Source organism: Clinocottus analis, unplaced genomic scaffold (assembly GCF_023055335.1).
Source record: "Clinocottus analis isolate CAN_PGR_092001 unplaced genomic scaffold, fCliAna1.0.p SCAF_7, whole genome shotgun sequence".
In the NCBI taxonomy this organism is placed as follows: Eukaryota; Metazoa; Chordata; class Actinopteri; order Perciformes; family Cottidae; genus Clinocottus; species Clinocottus analis.
The window spans coordinates 11,481,904-11,509,200 of NW_027176229.1; the positions used below are offsets into that span (position 1 = coordinate 11,481,904).

Here is a 27,297-nt window from a genome sequence, read left to right on the forward strand (position 1 = left end):
CACACACACACAGTGATGGACATACCTAAAAGAGAGGTCAGTGGGAGAGACCCTGAGTGACTCATAACTTAAAGGTCTATTACAGCATAAACTCATTGGAATTTGAGGACAAAAACAATCCATTCAGTTTCTTCTTTATTATAAAGGATATGTTAGCATGATCCAGAAGCATATCTATGGTGTAATTTGATGGGAAAAACGAGCCATTATCCTAATTTTCTGTATGTGGTACTTGAGACTTTAGGCTCTCTTTCACGACTAAAACCAAATGTGTTTTATCACCTTCATATTTTCAGATTTTTACTTGATAACTTCTTAAGAACATGATTTTAAACTACTGGTAATGATGATTAAGAAGCCCGCTGCGGAAATACTGCACAGTATACACATCAGTAACATGGTGTTGGCTGGATTTCTGTTACTATAATTTTCATAACAGTTTGTTCATATAAAGTCTAACAGGAAGACTCATCACTATGGAACTGACATACTGTACATGTTGGAATTACCTCCAGCGAATGCTGGTGTGAGTCCACTATCTATACATATTTATAGATACTCATTCAGGCTTTCCTAAAACACTATGTTTTAGATACAATTTGTGTGTTACATATTTGGATTACAGCTCTGTTTTCGTAGCAGATCTTGTATAGGCTACAATCTGCTCAGTTAACCTACCCTTTAAAAGTGAAGGTTGAACAAAACTACTCGGTGAGGGTTTAATATCGTCCAAAAGCAGCCCTGTCAGTTTTTCCATGGCGGTTAAACTTGCCAAACACATCACATTTCATAATACCGACATCCAAACATCAGCCTCATTATTCTGCTTTCGGCCTCTGTTAGTGATATTGGATTACTTGTTTGATGTTTTTTCCAAAAGGCTTGCCTAATCGTTCAATAACGCAACCATGATCTGTTAATAACATGTTTTGCTCCTCATATATTTTGACAACCTTGCAAACTCTGTCTAAGCACAATCCAAATGATCTAACATCAATATTGCCTCAGAGGGCTGCAAGTCAAGCATGCAACCACAGTCCACAGTACACATGACCACATGAATGGAAACCTGTCAAGAGAGTAGCAGGCCATCTGATTAGTCAATAGAGAAAACAGGAACATATGAATAAATCCCAAAGAAAGACTGAAGTCACCTTAACCTGCAACCTCACGTCCCTCGGGCTGAATGGCACAATTATCCATCAGTCGCTCTGGCCTTCTGCGGGGTGAGTTTTCTCGTTTAATATGGGAACACACAGGCCTCGTACTATCTGACTCATTACTCAGCCACTGTGGACAGACCAGACCACGCACCCATGTCTCTTGTGCAGTAAAGCTCTTTTTTTTAGACAAAGAATTAGGAGCTAAAGTGGGTCATATGCTTGTTTCTAATGGCTCCCTATTTGACAAAAGCAGCATTATGTTTTCATGAGCCTCAGTCTTGCATGGGGCCGACTGCATTTCTCTAATGTGGCTCTCAGGCTGATCAGAGTTTAAACACTTGGAGAGGGTTCAGAAGTTTTTTTAGAGTCATCTCTGAGATTTAAGTGCCTTTGTGGAATCACTTTAGCTTTTTTGATGTGCAAACAAAAAATAATAATAAATGATGATTTGTGTTAATCTTGACATCCAAAGAGACTCGTTAGATTTGATAATGAGAGTGTCATGATTTGAGTTTTCTGTTTCTTCTTTTATTTTGTTGTCTTGTGCCCATGTGTTTCTGCACTTCCTGCCCTGGTGATTGTCTGGGATTGTCTGTCTACCTGGTTCCTGATTGTGTATGCCCTGCACCTGTGCTGCCCTCATTGTGTCCACCTGTTGCTCGTTACCTCTTGTATTTAAACCCCATTTGTCGGCTGTCTCCTTGTCGGTTCATAGTGTGTGGTCGTGTCCCTGGTTTTCTGTCCCTGGTTTTCTCTCCCTGGTCCGTTTTTAAAAACTCTTTTTGTTTGAATTAAATATTCTTTGAACTGTTTTACAGCGTTTGGGTCCTACTTCCTCCATCCCCTGACAGAACTAACAGACAAGGGGACAGGTGACACATGGGGTTTAAATACAAGAGAGGTAACGAGCAACAGGTGGACATAATGAGGTCAGCACAGGTGCAGCCAATACACAATCAGGAACCAGGTAGACAGACAATCCCAGACAGTCACCAGGGCAGGAAGTGCAGAGACACATGGGACACAAAACAAAATAAAAGAGGAAACAGGAAAAACAAATCATGACCGATTTGGACCGATATATATATATATATATATATATATATATATATATATATATATATATATATATATATATATATATATATATTACATCTATGGGGAATGAAGTATAATGTAAATAATATCTTCTTGCACGATAGATGTACCGAGAGACAATAGGTATTCAGTGGAAAGGCCCTTTAATTACAATGAAACTGTTTTTCAATGCTCTATTAGTCATAGTCTTTTAAGTATGACATTTTCCCTTTGTGTAATTCTTTGCTGAATTTGGAAAACGCAAACTGCATAACCCTTATATCAGTTTTGGTTGAATTTAGAAATTATTTATTTATTTTACTAGAAATGTAACAATTAACTATCCTTCAGATGAAGTGAGGTCTCACAAGTGAAACACTCACCTTATGATGCACCTGCACATTAACTTTACTAGATCTGTACTGTACGAGTGTGTGAAGATATGTTTTCCTGGTTCATAACGAAGTTCTTAGTATCGCAAATGATAATATTGTGAAACTGTTTAGCACACAATACTGGAGTATTGTGTCACCATGAATGAAAAATTCTATGAAAATGGTGAATAGAAAAATAATATCTCTAATCCTTTACCCGTCTTTTAATATGAATAAGGAACTGTTCTGTGGCCACATGGGCAAAAGAGACAAATAAAGACAAACGGTATAGCACAGAATTTATTGGGACTTAAAGGACACAGTGGGTTTGGCTTTCACATGCACTCAGCATCACATTAAGAAGGAGAATTCTCTCATCGATCCTCTCCTCTCCATCCTTCCAAAACTATGTGAGTCTGTGTGTATTTGTGTTGATGCGTTCCCCAGCAAAACAAACAGAGCGTGACAGTCAGAGAATAAACAAAGTCCTGATGTCTGTGTGGGCATTGTCTGGGAGATCATGTTAACAACGAGGCACTTCAATCTGATTCAGATTCTCTTTTTTTCACATCAAGTATGCAGAAAATATACAAAAAAAAAACATCTGCTTGCTTGAGATCTGCAAAGACGATTAAAATGACTGCATGGCCCCTCTCTCACGACCTCACAAAAGGAAAATACCACATTCTTAAAACAAGCAGAAGAGAATAAGATCTTCCTCTCTTAATTTGTTGTGCTGTTGGGAGAAGGCCACTTCTTTGTGTGGTGTCTGCGGGATCCTCTGGCGTCTTCCTCTCTTCCTCTGACATGGAAGAACTGGACTGATTAAAATTAAATTTAGATGAGATCAACCTTTTACATCGTCGTTTACACCCTGATTGTTAGATTATGGTTGGGCACAAACAAGAAAAAAAAACCCTTTAGATTTGTGAGGCTTTTTAAAGAGCATTTTAAGTGTAAAAGGGGCCAAATATAAAAACCTTTACATGTGACAACAATGGCAATTCAGCAATATCTCTTAAATGAAAAAAAGGCATAGGGAGATCAAGAACACTTTAGATTCAGAAGCTGAAAACAAGAGGTGCGGTACAATATCAGTACATTAATGTGCCCTAATGATCAGAGGTAAAACAAGTTTATTTGGAGAAGAAAGCGCATGGCAGTTTTAATTGTGCAACTTGTAAGTCAGGCTGAGTGCATGTGTTCCTCTCCACTCAAACGGGGACTGTGCATAAGAATTGAGCAAAAAGAATTAAAAAATTCAAGATTTCTGTTTCTGTACAGCATATTAATTTGTTTCCACATAATGTCAAATATAAAGTGACACTGTAAACCGATGGAGGTGTTTGCGTGTTGTACGGTGTACGATTGTAACATTAGTGGAATGAGGTATGCAGAAGCGAAAAGGATACAGTTGTCCATACTTACAGTTGTCCATGCAATGAAAACACAACACGATTCTCACAATTCTGTCTCTGTATATCTATCTGATTGTGTATGCATGTACTGAATGTATTAAGCGATATGATATGTCTGTAGGCTCATATTTAGAGAAAGTGTATAAAACGGATCACATGTCCTGATCCTCTTGTGGTTCTAAACGACGGCTGCAAACCTTGAAAAAACAATAAATCAACATGACAACAGTATAACAAAACTAAACTGTAATCTTTGGCCTGAGCGTACGCAAGGCAATGTACTTTATGTGTTGAGGTTGTTGAGGTGATGTGTTCTGAATGTTTAGGAGTGATATCTGAGGTACAGTATGGAAGGTAAAATAGAGAAAGAAATAAGTCAGAGTAAGAGTTATACAGATGTGAAGCTCAGAGGGGTGTAGATAGATGGAGAGAGACAAGGTACAGGCCAGAAAGTAAAGAATGAGTGAAAAAGAAATTCCTTTTCTGGAAAAAACAAAAATTCACCAAGACCCCCAACTTCTTTCCCCTGTGGTCTTTATTATACAGTGGATCCCCTGAAAATTAGCTTGTTTTATATCCTTTTCTGTTTTCTTCAACGTCAGTGGCTCTGTTCTATCGTCCAACAATCCAGAGGGTAAGTAATGTTTGTCCAAATATTTCCAAACTTTGCAACATTGACCATCCCACTACAAATGCCTGGGGTCTCAGGGCCTGGTCCCCCACCCCCACCCCCCTCCCACCCATGGCCGGCCCATTTAGGCTTTTAGACAGGCTGTCTCTGGCTGCTGCTCAGGCCCCGGCTGTGGACCAATCAGCAGCAGGGAAGCCCCTCAGAGCTCCTTCCCTTTGTGTGTGTTGGGCTCCCACACTGTAACTGTGCCACTAGGGGGCAGAGTTGGACATGGAGTCCACAGAGTTTACGCTGGAAGACTGCACACGGCTGTGAGAAATGGATACCTCTGGGTGCTGCAGAGAAAGAGTTAAATAGATTTGTGTTAGGTAGTTTGTAAGCATTTGTCAATGTTTGTGTGTGAATGTGTTTGTGTGTGTGATAACTTACATGCCTCCTGAAGATCCTGTCCAGCAGGCTGCGTCTGGGCGGCTCTGGCGGCTGATTCCAGTCCAGATCTGGAGGTCTCGTCCCTTGAGGCCCAAACACATTCAAATCTCTGAAACACTCAGTTTCAATCATCTGAATGAGAGGAGGGAAAAGGACAAGAAAAGGAAACGTTGAACTTTGTTAAGTGAGGGGTTTCAGCAGTTACACAAACTGCACCGAGTGTTTAAAGAAGTCACACACTTACCTCATTCTGCCATGGGATGGAAACACTGCCTGTATTAAATTTGGAGTAGAAGTCATTGTCAGTTTGGTCCAAATTTACTCCTTTGACTGTGGAGAACTGCTCTATGTCCAAAACATCCTTACAGTACACTGCCCGAGGCTGAGGAAGGGCAGTGACCGTGAAAAAGATGTGGGGTTGAGAGGTAAAACAGAAGACAAGTTTATCCAAACAGATCATTTATAATCATGGAATTTGACGTGCTTTTGTGGCCATTTTAGACAATTTAAGCTTTTGGAATATGTTTTGTATGCAGAGACTGATTTAAACATGCAGTATGTAGTGCTACTCACATCAGGCACAAAGGGGGGCTCCACTATTCCTGCTTCCAGCCTCTTGAAGTTGATGTTTTTGAAGAACGGGTGGGCCTTGACGCCCGCCGCTCTGTCCGCCAGACAACCCAGCCTCTGCTTGGGGTCTTTGGTCAGCAGCTGAGTGAGCAGAAGCAAAGATGAATAACTAAATCAATCATTCAATTCATTTGTTTCTCCATACCAACATTTTTCCGTCATCGCTTACCATTCTACAGATGGCCTTTGTGTCCTCTGTAAACTTGTCACTATACTCCTCCTCCTCTTCCTGCACCCTCCGCTCCACCTCCTCCCGTTTTACTCGTTCTTTGCGGGCGCGGAAGGGCGATCGCCCGGCGGTCATCTCGTAAACAAGACAGCCCAGCCCCCACCAATCAGGACTCATACCGTACTTTTCATTGTTTATCACCTCCGGAGCTGCAGAGGAAGGGAAGCAGGTTGTTATGCTTAAAAGTTGATAATTACTCAGGTAAATGTACTCGTGAAAATGTTGATTACAGTGTTTCTTACCCATGTAGCCCACAGTCCCCACCCTGCCTCTGATGAGTTCTGTTTCAGGCACTTTGATGGCCAGTCCGAGGTCAGAAATACGAATGTGTCCTGCAGCAAAGTAGTGGTGAGCATGATGCATTTTGATTTATAAAAAGTTCAGTGGATTATAAAGCCTGCAAGTGGCTACATTTTAAATTGTCCAGCACGGCCAAAAAAAAAAAAAGGCTGTGCAATGCCAATCTTAGCTGAAACTCACCATTGTCATCTAATAGGATATTCTCCGGTTTCAAATCCCTGCAAATAACACAGCATTGGTTAAGGACAAAAGTATTGATTCATACGTTATATAATGTATAGCATTTCAAAACCAAGAAAAATCAGGAAAGCATTGAAACTCAATAAAAATAATAAATTGAGAATTCAGCTGAACAACATTTCAGAATGCATTTCAGGACATGTAACATTTAGAGGGCTAGGTTACCTATAGACGATGAATTCCCTGTGCAAATGATCCAGTCCACAGCAGATTTGTGCGGCGTAAAACTGGACCCTGTCTTTCTCGAAGCCCGGTGTGCCCATGTTGTAGGTGTGAAACTTCAGGTCTCCACCGTTCATGAGGGTCAGCACCAGACACAGAGCATCTTTGGTCTCGTATGCATACGCTAAGCTCACCTGGAAGAAAAGAAGACCACGTTAAATGGTATGAACGTGCTTAGACAAAGCAACAGGCGTGCAGACAACCTTCATACTCTTCTTTTACATTTTTCTACTCACAACAAATCTACTGTTGACTTTCTCTAAAATCTGCTTCTCGTTAAGGGCCATGGACTCCCCTTTTCTCTTCTTTATCCTCTTCTTTTCTAGTTTCTTACAGGCATACATCTTCCCTGTAGCTCGAACCTGACAGGCACACACCTGAAGCCAAAAACAAAAGGGTGTCTCTCACATTACTGCCATTTAAATCACAATACATTAAACATTGTCAACCATATTTATTACAATCATCATCATCATCATCATCATCTTACCTCTCCGAATCCCCCCTTCCCCAGCACTCTGTACTGTCTGAATGTGTCTTTAGTGATTGGTTGCCTGACAGAACACAGACACAGCAAAATCCATTAATAGATGCTCATATAGTATTGATTAGGACAGAGATGTTATCAACGGAACTCAATATCATCCTGAGTCTGTTTCCTGTGCAGAGGGTGTGGCCTCTTGTACACAGTTTCTTTTTCCAGACACGGATACAATAAAGGCTGCTCTAAAAGCCTGTTGTTTACTTCCAACTGCCTTTGAATGCACTCTGCATAAAATATTTTCCAGCCTAGAGCCATCATACTCCACTAAAGAGTTTTTGAAGTGAAGCGTAACTCGATCCAAGTTAAGTTTCTTTACCTGCCATTTGTTTTGTTCTTCAAACTGATATAATGCTGTGGCAAAATCCCATCTGACAGTTATTTCATGTGTTTGAATCAGAGGAGCAATGTCACAAAGTAAACGTACTCAACATTTTTAAATACACATACTTGTACTTTACTTGACGGTTGTAATTTTATGCTAGTTTATATTTTTACTTCTACTATTGTCTTATTTTTTCTTTTACTCCATCCATGATACATTTATTTGACAAATATAGTTAATATTTACTTTAATGAAGTATTATTAAGTAAAACACAAAACATAATCATAGAAGATATCTATAGTTATAGATTTATAGTTACAGATTTAAAATTATAGATTGAACCATCCCACAATGTATAAATTAGGTAAGTAGTGTCGATCTTTAGAAACCCTGGACAAGTCGCCATGGGGAGAACTTGCAAACTCCACACAGAAGGACGTCCAAACCGGAGATCGAACTGTGAGGTGCACCTACCCCACCGTGTAGACTATTTCAGGTTTTTCTATTTCAGCATTAAAGCCACCTCAACAAAAAAGAAGTACATATCAAAGAAAATCCCAAAGACAGTGACGATAATTCTTAGTGTTAAGTATTGTTAAGGCAATACTGCTCAGTGGCCACCTTACGAGCTACAGTTGTACAGCCTAATGTAATCCAATATAAAACAGTTGTGCAATAAAGAAAATGTTTATGATTCTTATAATATTATTGTTTGCACTGTCATAGAGATTTCAAATTAATTTAATTACTTTGCACTGATAATATAGTTTGTGTTAATGGTGGTTGTGTAATGGATTGCATCATATTAGAGAGGTGTGTCTAATATTCTGCCACCCTCCAAATTGGAAACATCTCTTGATACAGTTCTGTTCAACTTCAGTAATAAACATTTTAATTTAATTTACATATATCCGACAATGTCAATAAAAACATTATACATTTTGTAAAGCTAAAATGTTTGACAGTGCAGTTATACTGAACTGGATTAGATAGTACGGGTGAACACAAGTGACCACTAATTGTACATTCAGTTGTATAATACTTCAGCATTATAATAATTTACCTCTCCTACACAAACAACAAATATTAGATCATTTGTGTACCTCTCCAGCATCCTCCACTGCAGGAATCGGTCAAAGTACATGCTGTTCTGGTAGTCCAAGAACGGAGCTCCACTCAGGTAGTCGTGGACAGTCCTGGACCCACACAAAACAGATACAACTGACAATACACTACAAGCTATAAATCAGTCCTCAACATTGTGCTGTTTCCATTATTTTCACAAGGTAAAAAAAAAGGCAGCGAGAGAACAGGTGAGAGTCCAACAAACAGGTGAGAGGGAATAAAGACAAAGTGGCGGCTCACTTGTGGCAGTTGCTGAAGATCTCCTTACACGGACTGAGCTCGAGGTTCTCTCTGCACTGGTCTGCAAAAACCTCTGCTATTTCTACACGCTGAGGTGACTACATCAACACATGCAAACACACACAGTGACATACGTGCACACATACACAAGTACATTACTTTTTACTACACAAACTCCGTCAGACTAAGGAGAAACACTCATAACTTTTAGCACATCATGAACATGCGCGCTGTGCAAACACTACATTGTTTTTTCGTTGTTGTACATGTGTAAGGTGACTACTACACCCTTTGGAAGCATCCTTGTGTCAACATTATTGTCAGTTTTTGAACATGATTTAAATAGCACTGTAAAAGGCAACTAATTTAACTTTTACTTCAAAATGTGAAAGAAAATAGATCAAAAATGTGTCAGATAAAGGAACTTACTTGTTTTGAGAGAAAAGTCTTGATGATCTGGTCCCCTCTGCATTTTCTTTTTTCATCTGGTGTCACTTCATAGTCTTCCTAGATGACAAAATAAATCATATTGAAAACTTTATTATTTGCCTTTTTTTTTAATTTCAATACAGCATTACAAATATCAACAGATTACATGAAAGTACTACATTTACTTCATTTTGTGAGCGTCGAGACTCACATGTATAAAGAAGTGTTGATTTTTGTAGAAAATGATTTATTATCAATTACTTAAGATTCGAACTCCAGACTTGTTTCTTTGAACCTGATTTAACTTGTGAGATTATACATTTATTACTTAAATAACGTTTGTAACAGAAAAATTGATGAACTATGAAAAGTCATCCCTATTCACCTTTATTTGTGATAAAGTAAAATATCAGCAAAAGGGTTTTTTCTCAACTTGGTAACCACATTTTAAAATAATGATATATAATTGAATGATAAAGAATATCAAAATGAATCTAACCCTTTATATTACAACTTCACCAACAACTTCATAAAGGGTGACTCAACACAGAGTGGTACCTATTTGTGTTATATTAATAAAAGTGACAAAATAAAAGAAAGCCTTAAACGGAATAAATCTATAACATAATAAATGTTAAATAGTTATCCAACCGGAAGAAGTCTGCACAGACTCGGAAAATGGTGCTGAGTCTTTATTATCTCTCCCTGCTTTCCAACTTTGAAAAAATAAAAATGCTGAACTGTAAAATTCTCTCTCTACGTTTAATGAGAAGGAAAAAAAGCTTAATTGATTGTGTAATTTGTATGATGGAGTAGCTGCTGCTCAGTGGTGACGGGACACACACCTCTCCCTCTGCATCTCTGAGTGTCGCTGTCACTCCCACATGAACATATGCTGCTCTCGACTGCGTGATCAACACATGAAGCTGTTGACACAAACAGTTTTGGATGTTCCACGCTGGACATATTAGACTTTCTCGCAGAGACGCTCTGACGCATTTTGTAGCACTTTTAACTTCTCAAAAAAAGTGGGGGAGCATTATCCCGCCCGTGCTGCACTCTGGACCAACTCTTTCTATCTGGGTCTTTTTCCAACATGGTCTTGTGTCGCTTGGCAACCACACAGTAAACACGACGGGATTCCTTGAGGTCCTGGAGTGTCACAGTGTGTCACACCAGCATCACCAGCTTTCCACTACAGCACACACACAAACACACACACACACACACACACACACACACACACACACACACACACACACACACACACACACAAACACACACACACACAAACACACAAACACACACACACACACACACACACACGTATATATTCAGTACATACACACATAAGCCTGGAGCTTTAAAAAGCCACAGCGTCACTGACCCTTCGGAACAAAGCCAAAAGAAGACCAGAAATAAATACATGCTGAAAATATACAAATGTAGGAAATGTATTGGAGTATGAGAGACACAGAGAGGGGGGAGACACACGGATGGCTGCCAAGTGTTGATTAACTGAGGCTTTGTTATCAGAATGACTGCAGAGAAATAACACACACACACACACACACACACACACACACACACACACACACACACACACACAAACAGAGTAAATGAGCTCTCTGACTCCCACCCTTTGCCAGTGGGGGTGGGGGGGTGGGGGGTGGGTCAGCCAAATGGAAAAGAAGACGCCCCTTTAGCCTTTTGGAAGCAGATGGGATCCAACATCGACAAACGCACACATACTATTGCATGCACATACACTTTCTCATGATGGAAGAGAAACCACTGGAACTCCCAAGTGCATTCCTTCCTCTGTTACACACACCTAGGCGCACCCGCACACCCCCACCCCACACACACACACACACACACACACACACACACACACACACACACACACACACACACACACACACATCATATGTGGGCAGGGTCTAGCTTGTAACTTCAAAGATGGTCCAATATTAAGTTTACTGCATGACCAGACAGCATGTGTTAAATTACTGATCATAGACTTTCATTACAAATGGGGGAAGAGTCAGAGAAAAGCTGATTATATATACCATAACTTTTATCTGGAATAACGCAGACTGTGTAACAGCCATGTATACTCTTTAAACATTTGTCCAAGACCTTATCCTTAAGTCCTGTACGCAGCTCGTTAAAGTCCTGAGGTGTTCAGCAGAGCTGTTGTCCAGGATCTGATAGAAAAGGAAGACTGCCTCGCGAGTAACTGGATCAAATGCATTTATTGCCTACAGCGACTCATGGTCAGTCAAGATTTAATGGTTAGGCATATGCTTCCTGACATAGTCTGGATTTTTTTTACATTGTAAACAGCTCGTAACTTAGCAAATGAGGCAGAACTCCCCTTAATATTTCATAGTAGCTTACTGCCAACAACAAAGCGGTTACTGCACTGCACATGCACACATGCAATGCATACACACACACACACACACACACACACACACACACACACACAGAGAGACATGTTCCCGTACATCTGACTGATTAAAAACATATCTACTTTTTTTTATATAGTTGAGTGAAATGCATGATGTCCAGATTACATAATAAAACAGTTTCCAGTAAACACAACATAATCACATGAATCACTTAAAATACAAGCACCTGCCTGGTTGTAATCACCCTCAGGCCTGGTTTATAGCTGGTCTGTAGAGTGGTGAGTATAAAGCTCAACACCGAGTGTGGCCTCACGGATCGCAGAATTAACGACAGCATGTTTGGGATGAGTGACTGTAAGTGGTTTCCCCCTCGCTGAGGGTGATGTTAATTTTTAGGGCTGGGTGGTTGAAGGGGGGCAGAGAAGAGTGGGGGTTGTGGGTTTGGAAGGGGTGGTGTGGGAAACAATGCCGTCCTTTCTGTCCTGTCACATGACCGCAAAGATATTCTGGGCATAGATAAAGGGTTAAATGTGTCATGTGGGAGCTATTCGTCTAGACGCAGAGAGAGCGAGACTGGTCAGGGGGACAACATGCCGGGGGAGGGGGAATCCGGCTGGTAGAATAATCACTACTCCGTTTAATTGTCTCCTCTTCTTGCATGACTCAGCATCAAGGTACTTTCAGGCCATGCTGTAATGAAAGTGAGTGCACTGAAAAAAAGTATGGGGCTGTTTTCCACACTTGCTTTAATCCAGGAAAGAGTGTTGCTTTTGACTGCTTTAAATATAAAGTCCCACATGAACACGTCTGCGGAATTGACCATTCGCTAAGCCCCTCCCCTGTTTATCCATCCCCTACACTTTCACGCTTGTCACGGATTCCCGCTCATGTTAACCGTTTTCATCCTGTCTGTCTGTTCTAACCACTCGCCTGTCATTCCAGGTCTTGCCACTCACCCCTGATTACCCCTCATCACCGTCACGTTGTCCTCACACCCATCTCACCTGCAGCCCATTAGCTCACTATTTAGGTCCCCTCACTTGCACATGTCCTCTGCCAGATTGTCTTGTCCATTGTGCCAAACTCTCCAGCGTATCCCTGTACTTTTGCCTTAGTGTTCTGACCCCGTTTTTGCCTGTCTTGACTACCTTGGATTTTGCCTGCTCCTTATCGGATTTGTTTGCCTGTGTGATTGATCTCCTGGTTTTGACCCCTGCCTGAATATACGACTAAAGAACTTTGCCTGCCACCTGTCTCTAAGTTGTGCTTTTGAACTCGATTGTCTACTGTGCCTCACAGCGCTTGTGTTTTTGGTTTTCTCTTATTAGAACCCAACGTGTTGTTTCACTGAGGAAATCCAAAGTGTAGGAGGCCTGCTGTTTCTAGTTAAAGCTAGAGTTAGTGCATGGTCAATTACTGGTTAAACGCTTTGAGTACACACTTTTAGATAGAAATCATTAGAAGGAAAAAGAGTTGATTATTCACTCTCCCCGTATCATTCCTTTATTCGTAATGGAAAACTTTTGGTTAAAAGTCACTCGCTCCAAGTGAGTGTTAGTTTGTGTGTCTGTGTGTGTGTTTACCATTGTGTCCAGTAGTTGGATGCATCGTTGCAGTTTAGGTCTGGTATCACAGTAAAGACGGAACAGCAGCCGTCCAATAGGCTGTTTCTCACAGATGCTGACATAGTCCCTCTCTGCAGAAATTAAAAAAAAGTACAAACACTTTGAAACTCTGTCTTTTGAAACACCGATAGACACACACATCCTCTTCCGAGGAAGGTTAGCACACAAACGCGTACCGATGTCGTTTCCCTGCTCAGTGCACTGGCTTATATGGGGGAAGCGAAGGATCTCCTTCCATTTTTTGCTCCTGCCTTTCCGCTTTCCTCCTCCACCTGTGGAAACAGAGAAAAACAGATAAAATTTATAATGAAAGAACTTCATAAAGTTGTCAATGTTTATTTTCATCAGGGAGAAGCAATTAGATTGCTAATGGCGAGAAGGCTGGGAAGGGGCTCCCCCCTGAATGAAATCATAGTCTCTATGTTTATAAATAATTCATAGATTATGTCTCACATCCTCTGTAAATCGTTCCTTACTCTGCTGACTTTCTTTCTTACTCTTCTTTTGAACAGTGTGTGTGTGTGTGTGTTTATGTCCATGCAGACAGAAAGCTTATTCTGACACGCTCCGTTCCCATCAGAACCTGAGAATTTGCCAGACTGGATTCCACGGCTCTGAATAATCATGCATCAACTTCCTGCAGCAACGTGTCCTAAAATCCCTTACATCCACATCCTAAAAGGGAAACTTTCTGCACAGTCATCCATCAATCCAATTCATCTTGACTTTCACATTTGTACGCCTCAACAATCCCCATCTAATCCATGTTATATTCACCGCAACGTCTTCCTCTTTGATATTGTGAGAACTTATTTCACGGTTTTCCATCCATTCCAGCTTTCTGTGCCTTAAGTAAAGTTTGTCTCAGTTTTTTCTTAATGGGAAAAGACTGCTCTAATAAACTGACAGGGATTTCCTTTAAACACTCTCTGCAGTAGAAATTGGCTGCAAACAGCTGGCCTGATGTGAGAGGCAACATTGAGAGTATGAGAGCAGGAAAAGCAGTGACAAGCAGACATTTTTAGGAAATAACCCACATTTTTAGGAAATAACCCACACTCAATTGGACTAATTCAAGACATTTGAATTACACTCAACAATGTGAAATTTTAAAGACTCAAAATTGGCATCTTTTGCAATTGTTTCTTGGTGGATTGTAACCATTTCAAATATAATGACTGTGAAACATAATATCGGGAATGATTCAGCATACATTTTGGTCAACGATTGCAGCTTATGTTAGAGCAGGAAAACACACTTTTTAAATAATTTCTCACACTTTCGATCTAAAAATATCACAAAAATGGGTTTTAAAGCTTGGAGGAATCGTTATAATAACTTCAAGTAGGTTATGACTTTCAATAAAGGACCCTGCTTCTCCACAGCTGACACAGAGAGTACAGCGAAATCACCACGGACAAACGCAAAGCATGAATTTATTAATAGCTCAAGTCAAAATATCGCCTAAGAGAATCATTAACTCCCAGCACCTGCTCCTCATCACCATTACTGTAGACCAAACAAGCTATAAACAGCCACACTTCCTTATTCAAACACCAGTTGTTCTCTGAAAACAGTTAATATGTAAAGTAATGCTCCAAAGCTAAATTTCAGCGCACTATGCCATGCTGTGTGTGGTCCAATAAGTTAATCTTTTTCAATAAAAATAAAAATTAACGTCTGCCGAAAAGCACAACAGGAGAGTGAGCGAAGAAGGTCATTCCCCATGGGGGCCACCATGCTAAAACTGAATACTACTGTAAGGGCATTTGCAGATATAAGCGTCCACCAAAGGGCATAGATTTCCTCTGAAGGGTCAACGCTATGTCAAATAATTGTACCAAACATCTGCGCTCCACCCAGGCATTCAACTTCTACACAATGTTGAATTAACCACAAATAATGTAGTTCCTCTTTCCTTTCTATTTTTTCTTTTGTTTTCTTTTCATTGCTCTCCATATGTATTTTTAATTTTATCCCCCTCCTCATCTTTTGATTTCCTCATCTATCCTGCCATCACCTTCAGTTTTTTCTCTGTATCCGATACCCCAGCTTTTTCTTTCAGACTCTGTTGATGACTTTCTGTCACCGTAACCTCTACATTATTGCTGCCAGCCAGTGACTGATCTCATTTACTACTTGCATTTGCAAGTTTACAGCTTTACAGAACAGATTTTCTTCTCGATATATGTATGTATAAAGGCAAATAAAACCTTGAATGTCATTCTCATTCTTCTCTTTTTTGAAAAAAGCGAGTTAGGGGTGTGGCAAAGTTAACACAGAGAACATCCAATCTACTTGGCAATCTCTTACCAGCTACCCTGTCAGCATGTTAACTTAGTCGAGCTGCAACAAACTCTTCTATTCTCAGAAGCAACATGAGTAACAACAGAGGCTTGTTGGGTGCAAAGACCTGAACATCTGTATGCAAACACAACCAACCACTCCCACAAACATGCAAATATTATGCATGCATTATTCAACCCCACAAAAGAGATTCATCCATCTAGATTTAACAAGCGAAAACCTGTCTGTCCTCAGTATCTTTTGACATCTCTGATGTCTGTCGCTTTAGACAAATACACAAATACAACAGTGATCAGTTCAAATGCTGTGTTGCATTGTTGGTAGTCATCAGCTGCAGTATAACCATAATAATAATGTATCCTTTATTCATCTTTAGAAAGGAGCAGTGGGCTGGACTGTGAGGCGCCCGGGGAGTAACACGAGGTTCTGTGTCTTGCTCAAGGACACTTCGACATGGGTAGACCAGGAATCGAACCAGCTACCTTGTGGTGACGGGACGAACACTCACCCCCCTGTATGCAATATTTTGGAAAGATGTAACAAACTAGGTTGGGGTGGAAGGACAAGTTAACAAAAAGTATTGTGAATATCAACATAAAAGGAATCATGTTACACAAAACTGGGCTATTAAAAGTATGAATATGCTCGTAAATGTCGTCCATAAACCCTTTGTGCTCCCCCGTTTCATTCTCTCTCTACTATACAGTTCTCCCTCTTTAATGGTCTGTCACTTACACAGGAGTAGAAGTATGCACTGCACCCTTGGTACCCAGCTGCACACAGGAACTTTTCTAATTTGTTCCATGAGTCTGTGTTGTCTTTGCCTTTTATTTATGTTTCTGCTTTGCGATCCTGACATCATGAAGGCATGTCAAGTGAAGCAAAAATAAGGTCAGAGATGGAACGACATCCGTCTGGCGCGGCACCGGGACGTTACCGGCATCCCAAACATCTGTGTGTGTGTGTGTGTGTGTGTATGTGTGCTCACATTGTTTCTACTGTGACCTCTCTCTAGTAATGTCCTCTTGCTCAATTTAACCGACTCGGTCAATTCTGCAGGCCCGCATCCATCCACACATTCAAAAACCTCCCTGCTGAGCTGCAAGGTTATATTCATAAAGTGTTAAAACACAAAAGAAACCCGGACATCAGCCAGTGTGTGGCACACACACACACACACACACACACACACACACACTCAAACACATGGTCTCTGAGGTTTCTAACACCTCCACTTACACTGTCACTCCAGAAATGCAGTTAGATCTGCTGAGGACAACCAGCCGAAACCACATCCTGAAGCTCACACTGTGCATCTGGCATATATGTAACAACAACATCTGCAACAGAATGTGCTGGCAGGAGCGCAGTGAATATGTGCTATTCTCTACACCTACACTCTGCAGAAAGCGTGATTTTAGTAAATTTCTGTGACTCTATGCACACATCTCCTTCCAGCAGCGACTTAAAATGTAATTCTTGTTCACAAATAACTGATTATCTCTTTCTGATTATCGCTCAGTCTCATCTCACCTCCCTTGTCTGATCTCTTAAATGTCGGCCTCGCAGTTGAGTCACACCATGGTGGAGGTACCAACACAGTGAAGCCAGCCAGTACCGAATGATGATACAGACGCCTTTGTTCTCTCCAAGTATGCCTCTTCTTTCTCTCCTATAATTTTTCACTGTTCAATACATGGACTATATTTACATTGGAGCTGCAGGTGAGGGCTCACGTGATATTATGAATGCAAAACATAAATGATAAGAACACAACAAGCCGATTATTAAGCAATTTAAGTGACGTTTGCATATGCACTTTCTGTGTGTGTGTGTGTGTGTGTGTTTGTGCATGTGTGTGTGTCCTGCCCAGACCTGAACAGGAGGTGAGGACTAACACAGGAAGAAGCTTTTTGTTGCCCTGTTCACCATGTCATCTTGGTTTCTTTCTGTCCAGCCGCCTTAATATCATCCTGAACGACCCTCTCTGTCCACATATTCATCATTATCGAAATATTAACAGCATGATCCTGGCTGTAACATCTGCTAATACCCTCAAAACAAACATCTGTGACGTACACCTTTTACCAGGCAACACTCAACAATTTTTTGGCTATCGCGGGGATCACCAGTTAATGAAGGGTCATAAATTCGAAATTAGTTACAGACAATAAAGAGAGATCTTATCAGCAGTATCTGTGCTAGCGCGGAGCTGTTTCCCGATGCGCCATGTGTGCTGTGTTGGCAATAACATTTTAATCTAACATGACCGTAACATTGTATCTGTGTATAGCAGGAAAGCTACATGCGTTTATAATTTATTTAGACATAAATTCAGTGTGTGACATGACATTCTCTGCTACATTTACACAAAGAAAGAAAAAAACACTACTGTGGCTATATCCTTGTCTTTATGTCCTTGTAAATATTACTGCTATAAATAGCAACCCAACCAAGGGCAGGAACAATGTGTTAATACAAACCAAGGTGGTCAAACCGGTTCATGACCTCAGAGTTTGTGAGCTGTGACAGTTGTTGCCAGAGTAACTATCTGTGATTGTAGGCGTGATCATATGTGAACAACCATGTGTGCGAAGGTAACCAGCGTGACAACTTGCATGCAAGGGCAAAAATCTTACAAAGGCAGCAGAAGGCCGGGTACATTTCCTGTCTGGGATAGAGTCATGTGCCACAAGTTTCCTGTTCTATAAATATATTAAATATGGAATGTGAAGAGGGGGAGAAACATTCAATAGATGGAAATTATATAACCCACCAGGCTGTCCGATCAAAGCGCCAAACACACACAGCCCAGGGCACGCTGGGTAATACATGCTGTTTGCTCATCCATAAAGATCCAGGAGGACAGAGCATAGTCCACATGACACAAGCCATAATGGGCGCTTCTCCAATCTGACACTGTTTGTTCACTTCTATAAATGTTTTGATAGGACAAAGAATTATGGCAAAGTTATCCTAAATCTCTATAAGGAATGATTGCATTTTCTCTCGCTCGGAGTGAAACTCCGAGTGAGAGAGGGGAAGCAAAACATTGAGGAAAGTGCTTCCAATGAAAACAAGAGGTCCAACTTATCAAAGGGATTGAACACATGCTGCACTGTACTGTATGTAGATAGATAGCAGTGAACATGTGTGTGAGTACGTGCACAAAAACCTATCCCGGAAATAGGGTTAAAGTGATTCCATTACTCTTCTCAAGCTGTCCTCTCGCGCTGTTCTCCATTTCCTCTTTGTCCTCAAACACACATAAACACACACAAACACACACCCACACACACACACACACACACTCTTTATTAAAATGTTTGTTCCACGTCTTGCTCATGTGTCGACATTCCATGTTTTTTGTCCCTGTTATGGCAACACCCCACAAAAGAAAAAAAAAAGTACTTAGGTGTGTGTTGTGGTCTTGACTGAGCTGAACTGCTGAGAGAAAGTTGCTGTTTCAGCTTTTACCACATGCATTTACCTGGTTTTCTGCAGCATTTTTGACTTACTCATGGGGTAATTTGCTTTGTCTTTTTTTTCAATATCTTGTCAGAAAACTCACAGCAGGCCTTTAGAAAACACAGAGGCTGTCTGAGATTTATTTGTTGGAGTGTTTTACAATATCTGACCTCTTATTTTATTATCTTTAAATATGTAGCCTCATGTAATTTCAAAATGTCTGACCATATTGTGAATATGTACATGGGTTTTTATGTATATGTTGAAAAAGTGCATAGTCTAGTATTTAGCTCTTCATACAACAGGAGACAGGGTAAAAGCTTCATAAACTACAGTATTGATTATCCCACAATTAATGCACATCAAATATTTATTGGATGTTCCATTAAAGAGATGTGGCAGAGCACAGGAAGCAGGTCTCATTTGTGTAAGCATCAAGACATGATAAAATGTTGCATGAGTAATCACCTGTATGGCTGATAGGGTGAGAAAAAAAAATCACATTTTTTTCCACATCCACTTTTCCTCAGCCCACCTTGTCTACTTCTACTTTAGATAATTATCTCCTATATTTCCCAGAATTCCACACAACAACCCCCAGAGAAAAGGCGTGAACTTGTTGCATCCAGTGGAGTTATGTATACTCTATGTGTGGGTAGAGGCAGCAATAACAATAGAGATAGTAAGAGCCAGAGAGCAGAATATTTCCACTCAAGAAAAAATGAGTCACACTCCTACTCAAAACACGGCAAGCCTTGTGGTGCGTTTTTGATGGAGAAATGGGTATATCTGCTACTTTTTTGTTGTTGTTGTTAATACATGAAAACTACTGGTGGAAACTGGGTAGCCAAGTAAAAGCCCTTGTTCTTTAATACTGCTAAAAAATATCTCAGCAAGAAATAATTACTCTATACTGGAACCTGCACGAATAAGACACAAGATCCAAGTTGGTCCCCAAAAAATAACATTTGAAACTGGAACTCTAAATAGTGTTTTGACAGATAAAGAGTAATATGGAAGCCTATCTTTATGTCAGTCATGAAATATATCAACCTGGGCGAAAGATTTGCCGAGTTTGTAAAAGCTAATCAGCCCGTCCCGACTGCTGTACTGTCGTCCCTACTCGCTGTCACTAATGCAGGTGTGCGTCTCTACTGCTGAATGCAATTGCTGCTGGTCCGCCTGGAGTAGTGCTGGAAGCGGCACTCATTCAGACACAGGTCGGAAGTGCGTGTCCATGGATAATATTATGAACCCGGACACGATGGCGTTTGATGTTCCAACGTTTGTGGAACTTCCACAACAAGTATAAAGCAGAACTAGTGGTTATTTCAATAGTAGATGGTGCGAAAAAGCAAATTTACCACATAAAGTTGAGCGAGTAAACTCAGGCGAAAAAGCGTTGCGAAAACTCGCAACTCTTTTGGCGTGAACGCAGCAGTACAGTCATGCTATAGCAACTATGTGAGGCTGTACTTTGGCACAGTAGTGCTCTGAATAAATGTGAATGCCAGCATGCTAACATGCTGAATGTAGGTCAACCGGTATAAAGCTTATCATCTTAGTTCTGCCTGTAAATATGTTAACATTTAATAATAAGCCCAAAGTACAGCTGACGTTGATGGGAATGGGATTAGTTTTGCAAGTTTTTGGTCATATAACAAGGGCACGAGGGACAAAGTGTTGGACAAAATGTTGAGCTGATGCTGCTAAATGGAAACCCACGCAACCCACAACATTATTGCAGTTAATTCTATTGGTACCATGAATGGTCGCACCAAATTGAAATATTTTAGTCTGGAACAAAGAAAGTGTTGGGTTTTTTTGGAGTCTCTGACTTAATATTACCAGTTAAATCTGAACCCTGACCGCCAGTACATTTTTTGGGGTCTAATGTTGCAGGCTAAGTGCTCCTGTACATGCATGCTGGGAAATTAAAACATAAAGAAAACTATCGCTTTAATAATCAAAGTGAATCACCTGTGAGAGAACTGATAAATATGAGAGTAAGTCACAATCAGCCCTGCAGCTATTTGTAATTTTACTTCAGTAACTTAACTGAATTTATTCACAGATTTTCTCTTCCTATGCCTTGCTTCTTTCCTGTCAGAAGAACCAAGTGAGGAAACAACAAGCTGGTTTACCCTTGTGTATTTTACTTTCCTCTCCATTAAGGCTCTCTACCCAATAAAAGTGGATGCCATTATGTCATGGCTCCGTCCTTTTAGAGAGGTCCAGAGGGAGGAGCCTTCCAAGCAAGTGTTTTTGTTTGTATGGAAGTGGAAGAGAAGGTTTGTGTGCGAGAGTCTACAGGATATTATTCATACTGGCATTTCCATTAGTAGACAGGTGGGGGATCGTTGTGTTTGACAGTCATGGCTGCAGATTCAAGCAAGTACTCAGCTCATTATCACTATAATTCTGTCAGCACTGACAACAGCAGCTCTCCCAGTTGCTTAGACTTGCTGTGGCATCGCACGATAGAGCAACACCATCCCAACCGCGTGCCGCAAGTGCTCGAAGACACTGTGCACGTTCGGAGTCAACTTGAATCGCTTGTATAGACAAATACCTCATGCTTTTTATCTCATATTCTTGTATCATGCATGGCCACTTGTCGTTACTCAGTTGGCATGTCATGTTTGTATGAATCTAAACATCCTCTTGAGAGCGCAATGGGGCCAGACAAAATGAATAAAAAGTATAACCATAACATTGTTGTCAAACTACAGATTTTATCAGGGCTCTTCGCAATCTGAATCTGGGACTCTTTACAGCCCCATTGCACTTTGGGAGATCCCAAATGAATGGATACCACCATATTTAGGTACAGATTATGTACGTCTTTTCTGTACGGATTCCAATTATACTTTAGCCCAAAAATGAGTTCAGCATTCATTAAAAAACATTTAATTCTGGAACAATGTCAGATAATTTCAAGGTATACTCACATTTGAGCTTCTTGACCGGCAACAAGCCCATTAAATAAATATCTTTGAGACATGTAATTATACTAAAGCTGCAAAAAACGTTTACTTTCATTATAAGTCAACTATTTGACCATTTTGTTCCTCATCAACTAAATTTGATGATTTAATTTGTTGATTTTACAACAAAGATATTAACATACTGGTTGCACTGGTTGGAGCATTTCCCTGGACTGAATTATACACCAAATGTAACAGAAGGGATTTTTACTCTCACAATCACAACCTCCAAAAACACGACAGCCCGAAGACAAAAGCAAGCAGACATTGGAGTGAAATTCAGTCTCGTAGCCCAAACTAAATAACCCAGCTCTGCTACAGCAATTCAAGAAAGGCATCGGCATGCAGCAATGCAGTTTTTTTCCCCGTTACTCTCATTCACCTCGACAGCCGATGACGTTTGTTCGCCTGGCTTAGAAACTGTGGCTGCTGCCAAGCAAGAGTTGTGAATGGGACGAGAGGGATGTGCACACGTGCGCATGCACACACACACACACTTTAAGTCCAGGGTCTACTGCACTGATGTTGTTCTCGTATGGGCAGCTGGATTCAGGTTACATTTAAACAAAGGAATTCACTCCCACAACCATCTTCTGCTTACACACAAACATCATACAGTACGCCGCACTATTGAACCCATGAATGACTTCACAGAACTTTCTTTGATCTGCTGTGACCCCCTGTTTCCTCAGCTGACAAAGATCATGCAGACAGCAGAGCGTTTAAGGTTGGTTAACAGGATTGCAGACGTCAGACGATACTCTGATGACTGAGCTGGAGATCGGGGGTTTCATTTCACTGCATACTCACTCATCATCCATAAAGTATCTTCCACAGAGACTGAAGAGCAGCTCCACAGGAAAATGGAGCTTGGATGGCGCTAGCCCACTCAGTTTGTTATGTAACAATCAATTTGATTAAATAGCTTATGGGCTGCATCTAACTGGTGGTGCATAATACCATTTGGCTTTATGTAAGAGAGTGGTCACTTAACGAGATGGTTCAATATGATGAGAGCTGCTTCGTTTCTCTGTGGAAATCCATATGAGTTATATTTTCCACTGTGATTAACGTGACATAGCATGTTGGTTGTAAATCCTCATTGATCTTAAAGTTTTAAACGAGTACCAGCTGGTTTTAACCTCCCATCCTAATCAATGAGTGTTCACAAAGTAAAATCAGGTTCTGTACCATCAGATCTGCCTGACACAGAAGGGCCAAAGAGCAATGGAAGTTGGCACCGGGCCTGTTTTGCAGCTCCTGGCCTGGGGATATCAAATCATTTTTTATTTCTACGCTTCACTGAGACTCACACTGTTTTACTGCTTTGGAAGGTGTGAGAACGCTGGCATAACACACAGCAGAGATCGCAGTGGAAATTCGGCCTTGCTGCTGTGCGTCCCTGGAAGCGTTTGGAAAGAGGATGCATGCCTCTCGCTTCAGCTCTGGCTTAAGACGCACCCGCATAAACAAACAGGAATAAACACTCTTTCTTCGCTCCATTCACATCCCCTCACTGTTGCTATGTGAACCTAAAGTGAGCTTCTGTGTTCACGGTCCTCTCACATACATATGAGCGAGAAGCAGGAGAGTTAGCAGCAGCACATCGGGGACCTCTTTGGCACTGGGCCCTGTAAGATAATACCTCTAATGAGTCACACAGTTGAAGGACACACAACAACCTGTGACATGTTTTAATGTGTGCAGTGCAACACATTTGAACTCAACTGTTGATCTGCATTTGTTGATCAAGCTGCAGAGAAAGTTGTGCTTCAGCTTTAACTCAAAGAACCTCCTCATCCCTTTATGTGAAATTGTAAAAGGCTTTTTCTCTCCCACACACAGTCAAGGCAGAGATGAGCACCAATGGAGCAGCTGGGACAAGCACAATCTGTCATGGGTCATTAACTGCTCTTATTAATTCATGAAGCTAAATTCACAAGCCCAGTCGTGCTCTGTCTTCATAAAACAAAATATCCAGATTGACCTGCAGGTGAACGCATCCTTCGTGAAGGGTTTTGACAGTATGTCAGCTCCCTCTTACACTTTGTTGATTCTCATGACTCTCTCTCTCTCTCTCTCTCTCTGCCCTCTCTGCAGCCCAGCCCCCTTTCCTCCTCAGTATGTTATCATGTGAGATGAATAGAGGGAGCTGCCAGAGGTGCAGTCTTCTCCTGCATCCCCCTGCAAGAGCACAGAGACTGTTGCTACAAGGAACCCTGTGCTGCCTGAAACCAAACTTGTGGGTGCACTAAGTATTTCTTGTAAAAGGTTTCATAATATATCCAGAAAAGGCATAAATAGGACACACATACTTATACTTACTTATGAAAGTTTTCTTTAACCCACGTGTTTCTAAAACAGGTTTGGGGACCCCCAGAAGACTTTTAAGGGAAACAATCATGTCGTCAGACTGCATGGTTTACCTGCAGGCCTGCCTTCTGCCCTTCGCACGAGCCTATCTTCCAAGAAAAGAGCTATTAATAACACTATATACCTTTACATTCCAGACTGTCAGACTATTTGGCCTTCTCAGACCCACCGTGTCTGATAACCAGTCTCTCTCCCCATACATCGTTTTCAACAGACACATCATCAAATCATCGTTGAAATGCCAGCCAGCCTACACTCGTGTATTCTCCCTGTGCTAAGAGTTATTCCCTGCTTCTCTCTGTGCCTCGGCATGTATAATGTTGCGAAAGAACGCATTCATTTCCAGACAGAGAAGGCGGATGTGGGAGGCAGAATCCCCCCTCCTCTTGCATATGTGGGAAAATGTATAGAATCTGTCAAAATCAATAGTGATAAATAATGATCCATGAGATTGAGTTTGAGATTTGAATGCATCACAAGACGAATTATTTTTAAATGAGATGTGTCTCATTGCGTATGAATAATTTTCTGTGGAATCTGTAGGATTTACCTGCTGCTGTACTGAGCCCTACAGTCCGCAGACAGCTACCTACTGCCGTCATTACGATTATTCCCACCTTTATCTGCACACTGTCACACAGCCAGGCCTTCTAAGTAATTGCAGCTATTTTATGTGCCAACTTACCCTCTCTCGCTTTTAGCAGTACAGTGTTCGCTACTATGTTCTCCAGCTCCATCTAAAAAAAATATCCTAAATGTAGAGGTTTTTCGGTTCACAATCTTCTGCAGCAAAAACAACGTCCTTCAGCTCGTATGCTGTGTATATTTTCTTCACTCCTCGTCGGTGTCCGAGCAAATTTCACTCATATCAAAGTCGTAATGGATAAAACAGGATGTGATAGATTTGCTTGCAATGTAAGCTGGACATGGTTCTTGTTGTGGGCTGGAAGTGCGGCGCTGCATTTCTACACCAATCCCCCCAAAACCATTCCATGCGTAATATCGCTGCAGGAATCTCTCCGATGCAGAGAATACTCAAGTTGCAGACACCAATGTATGCGAACCGGCTCCTTAACGGCGGTACGGTACACCAGGATACTGCTCGCTTTACATTTCAACAGCAGGGGGTTGGTGGAGCGCTTCAGAGAGCACATCAAGCGCGCCCCCTCCCCTGTTGGTGCGTAATCAAAATGGGTTGGGCTTCTTTGGAACAGCTGCGTCAAGGCAGAGAGAGAGAATCAACTCCACCCGAAGTAAAGCAAAATTGTCAGCAAAATAAAAGCATATATCAGTATTGCTTTTCTGGCAGTGCCCCGTGTTGCATTATAGCCCAAACAATAATCATAAGAAAAATAAATAGCACCGACCCGAATAGAGGTCTAACCATCCAGATAATAACGGACGTTTTTCATCACACATTTATATAACTGGACATAGCTGTATGTCTGTGAAATCCCTGTTGTAAAGCCACAGAAAGTGCCTATTCCCTTCATCGTCTTGGTTTTAACTGCAGTTTTCAGTATTGTAATGATACAGATACGAGTCAAATTGTAAGATTATTGTAGTAGTAAATACTGAGTGCGAATAAGGTTGCCCTCTTGTGGTTGAATGTCTACCTTAATTTACTATTATGATCTAGACATTACATAAGGCAACAATGCCCCCTGTTGTTTTGGGGCATAAAGAATGTTATCCTGTCACTTGTAAAGTGTCTCTGTACACACTACTAAGATTAATAAATGATGCCATGAGTTCTGACTGAATTAGTTCACACAGTTGCAAGTTTCTATTTCAACAAGCACTGCCTGGGCCGTATTCAAGTCACTCAGTGTATCCTTTTGTCTTGTTGGTAGCACTTGAGAGAATAGGATCCAAACTCTAGGATCCCACAAGTGTTTATATAACCTGCACAGATAGTATTATATTATATATTGTATAACCAGTTTATATTTGAGTTGGAAGGCTCTCATCTTCCATCATCTCCACGACACCTAAAAACAGTATATGTAAGTCTACATGATAGACTGTAGATTACTTAGTAAAAACAGAAAAGGGTAAGAAATTATGTAATGAATAAAACATCTTGAACATTAAGAATAATTTGCCATTATTTAATTGTATTTAAGTCCTAAAGACTAGTCAGTGGCTGGACAATAAAGACATGTCATGTCCTTTGGATGTTTACACTGTTCTATATTTGCCCTCCTGATTAAAGTATGCCCCTGTAATTTGAAGGACTCTTACTTTGAAGGTTGACCGGTATCCATACTTTAACTGTAAACAGCTCGTCAATTTCTGGAAACTTTTATTGTTTGAGCATGCAGGCTGCTGTAGAATGGTCCCTGTAAAAACAACAAAAATAAAAATGACTAGCACATACATTGAATCCCGGCAGAAGGCTATCGCGTGGTGTCATGATAACACCATTATAGAGGTTATAACACTCAGTGGCGCTGATTTGCAGACAGCTTCTGCCAGAAAAGGGCCCACAGAAGCAATATCGGAGTGACTGACGAGCAGCTGTTTTATATTAACTCACTGTATCCTTCCAAACTATTACCGGGCGTGTTATTGATTAATGATTCACTTCTCTGGACACACTCTTATCTTTGAAAGCAAAACATACGCAATAGTCTAATGCACTGAAATTACGACTGTCTACATTGAATTCCTAAAAATGAAATATGCCATTTTCTTTAAGACATAACAAATGCACAAGTCTCTCGTTTGATCTGTAGACTGAATG

At 40.8% G+C, this 27,297-nt stretch overlaps 1 protein-coding gene across 1 annotated transcript; it reads right to left on the reverse strand.

Annotated features, from left to right (window-relative positions):
- Positions 1-2,901: 2,901 nt before the first annotated feature.
- On the reverse strand, positions 2,902-25,673 carry grk5l (G protein-coupled receptor kinase 5 like). Its single transcript, XM_068605120.1, has 16 exons — positions 25,237-25,673; positions 13,593-13,688; positions 13,375-13,487; positions 9,375-9,452; positions 8,946-9,043; positions 8,684-8,776; positions 7,204-7,267; positions 6,950-7,090; positions 6,657-6,847; positions 6,432-6,469; positions 6,194-6,283; positions 5,892-6,100; positions 5,666-5,803; positions 5,337-5,474; positions 5,093-5,224; positions 2,902-4,998 (listed from the first exon to the last, which is right to left on the reverse strand). Exons 1-16 carry the CDS (start codon positions 25,286-25,288, stop codon positions 4,915-4,917), a joined length of 1,755 nt encoding a protein of 584 aa, XP_068461221.1. The 5' UTR covers positions 25,289-25,673; the 3' UTR covers positions 2,902-4,914.
- Between the last annotated feature and the right edge of the window lie 1,624 nt (positions 25,674-27,297).

What these genes read in the sequence shown, in the direction of transcription:
- grk5l (XM_068605120.1), bottom strand. Translation starts at nt 25,288, where the DNA reads ATGGAGCTGGAGAACATAGTAGCGAACACTGTACTGCTAAAAGCGAGA. An exon ending in ACTGCTAAAAGCGAGAGAGG is followed by an intron (nt 13,689 to 25,236) that starts GTAAGTTGGCAC and finishes CTGTTTCCACAG; the next exon opens with GTGGAGGAGGAAAGCGGAAA. An exon ending in CAGTGGAGGATGCTGGAGAG is followed by an intron (nt 7,268 to 8,683) that starts GTACACAAATGA and finishes GTGTTCTGTCAG; the next exon opens with GCAACCAATCACTAAAGACA.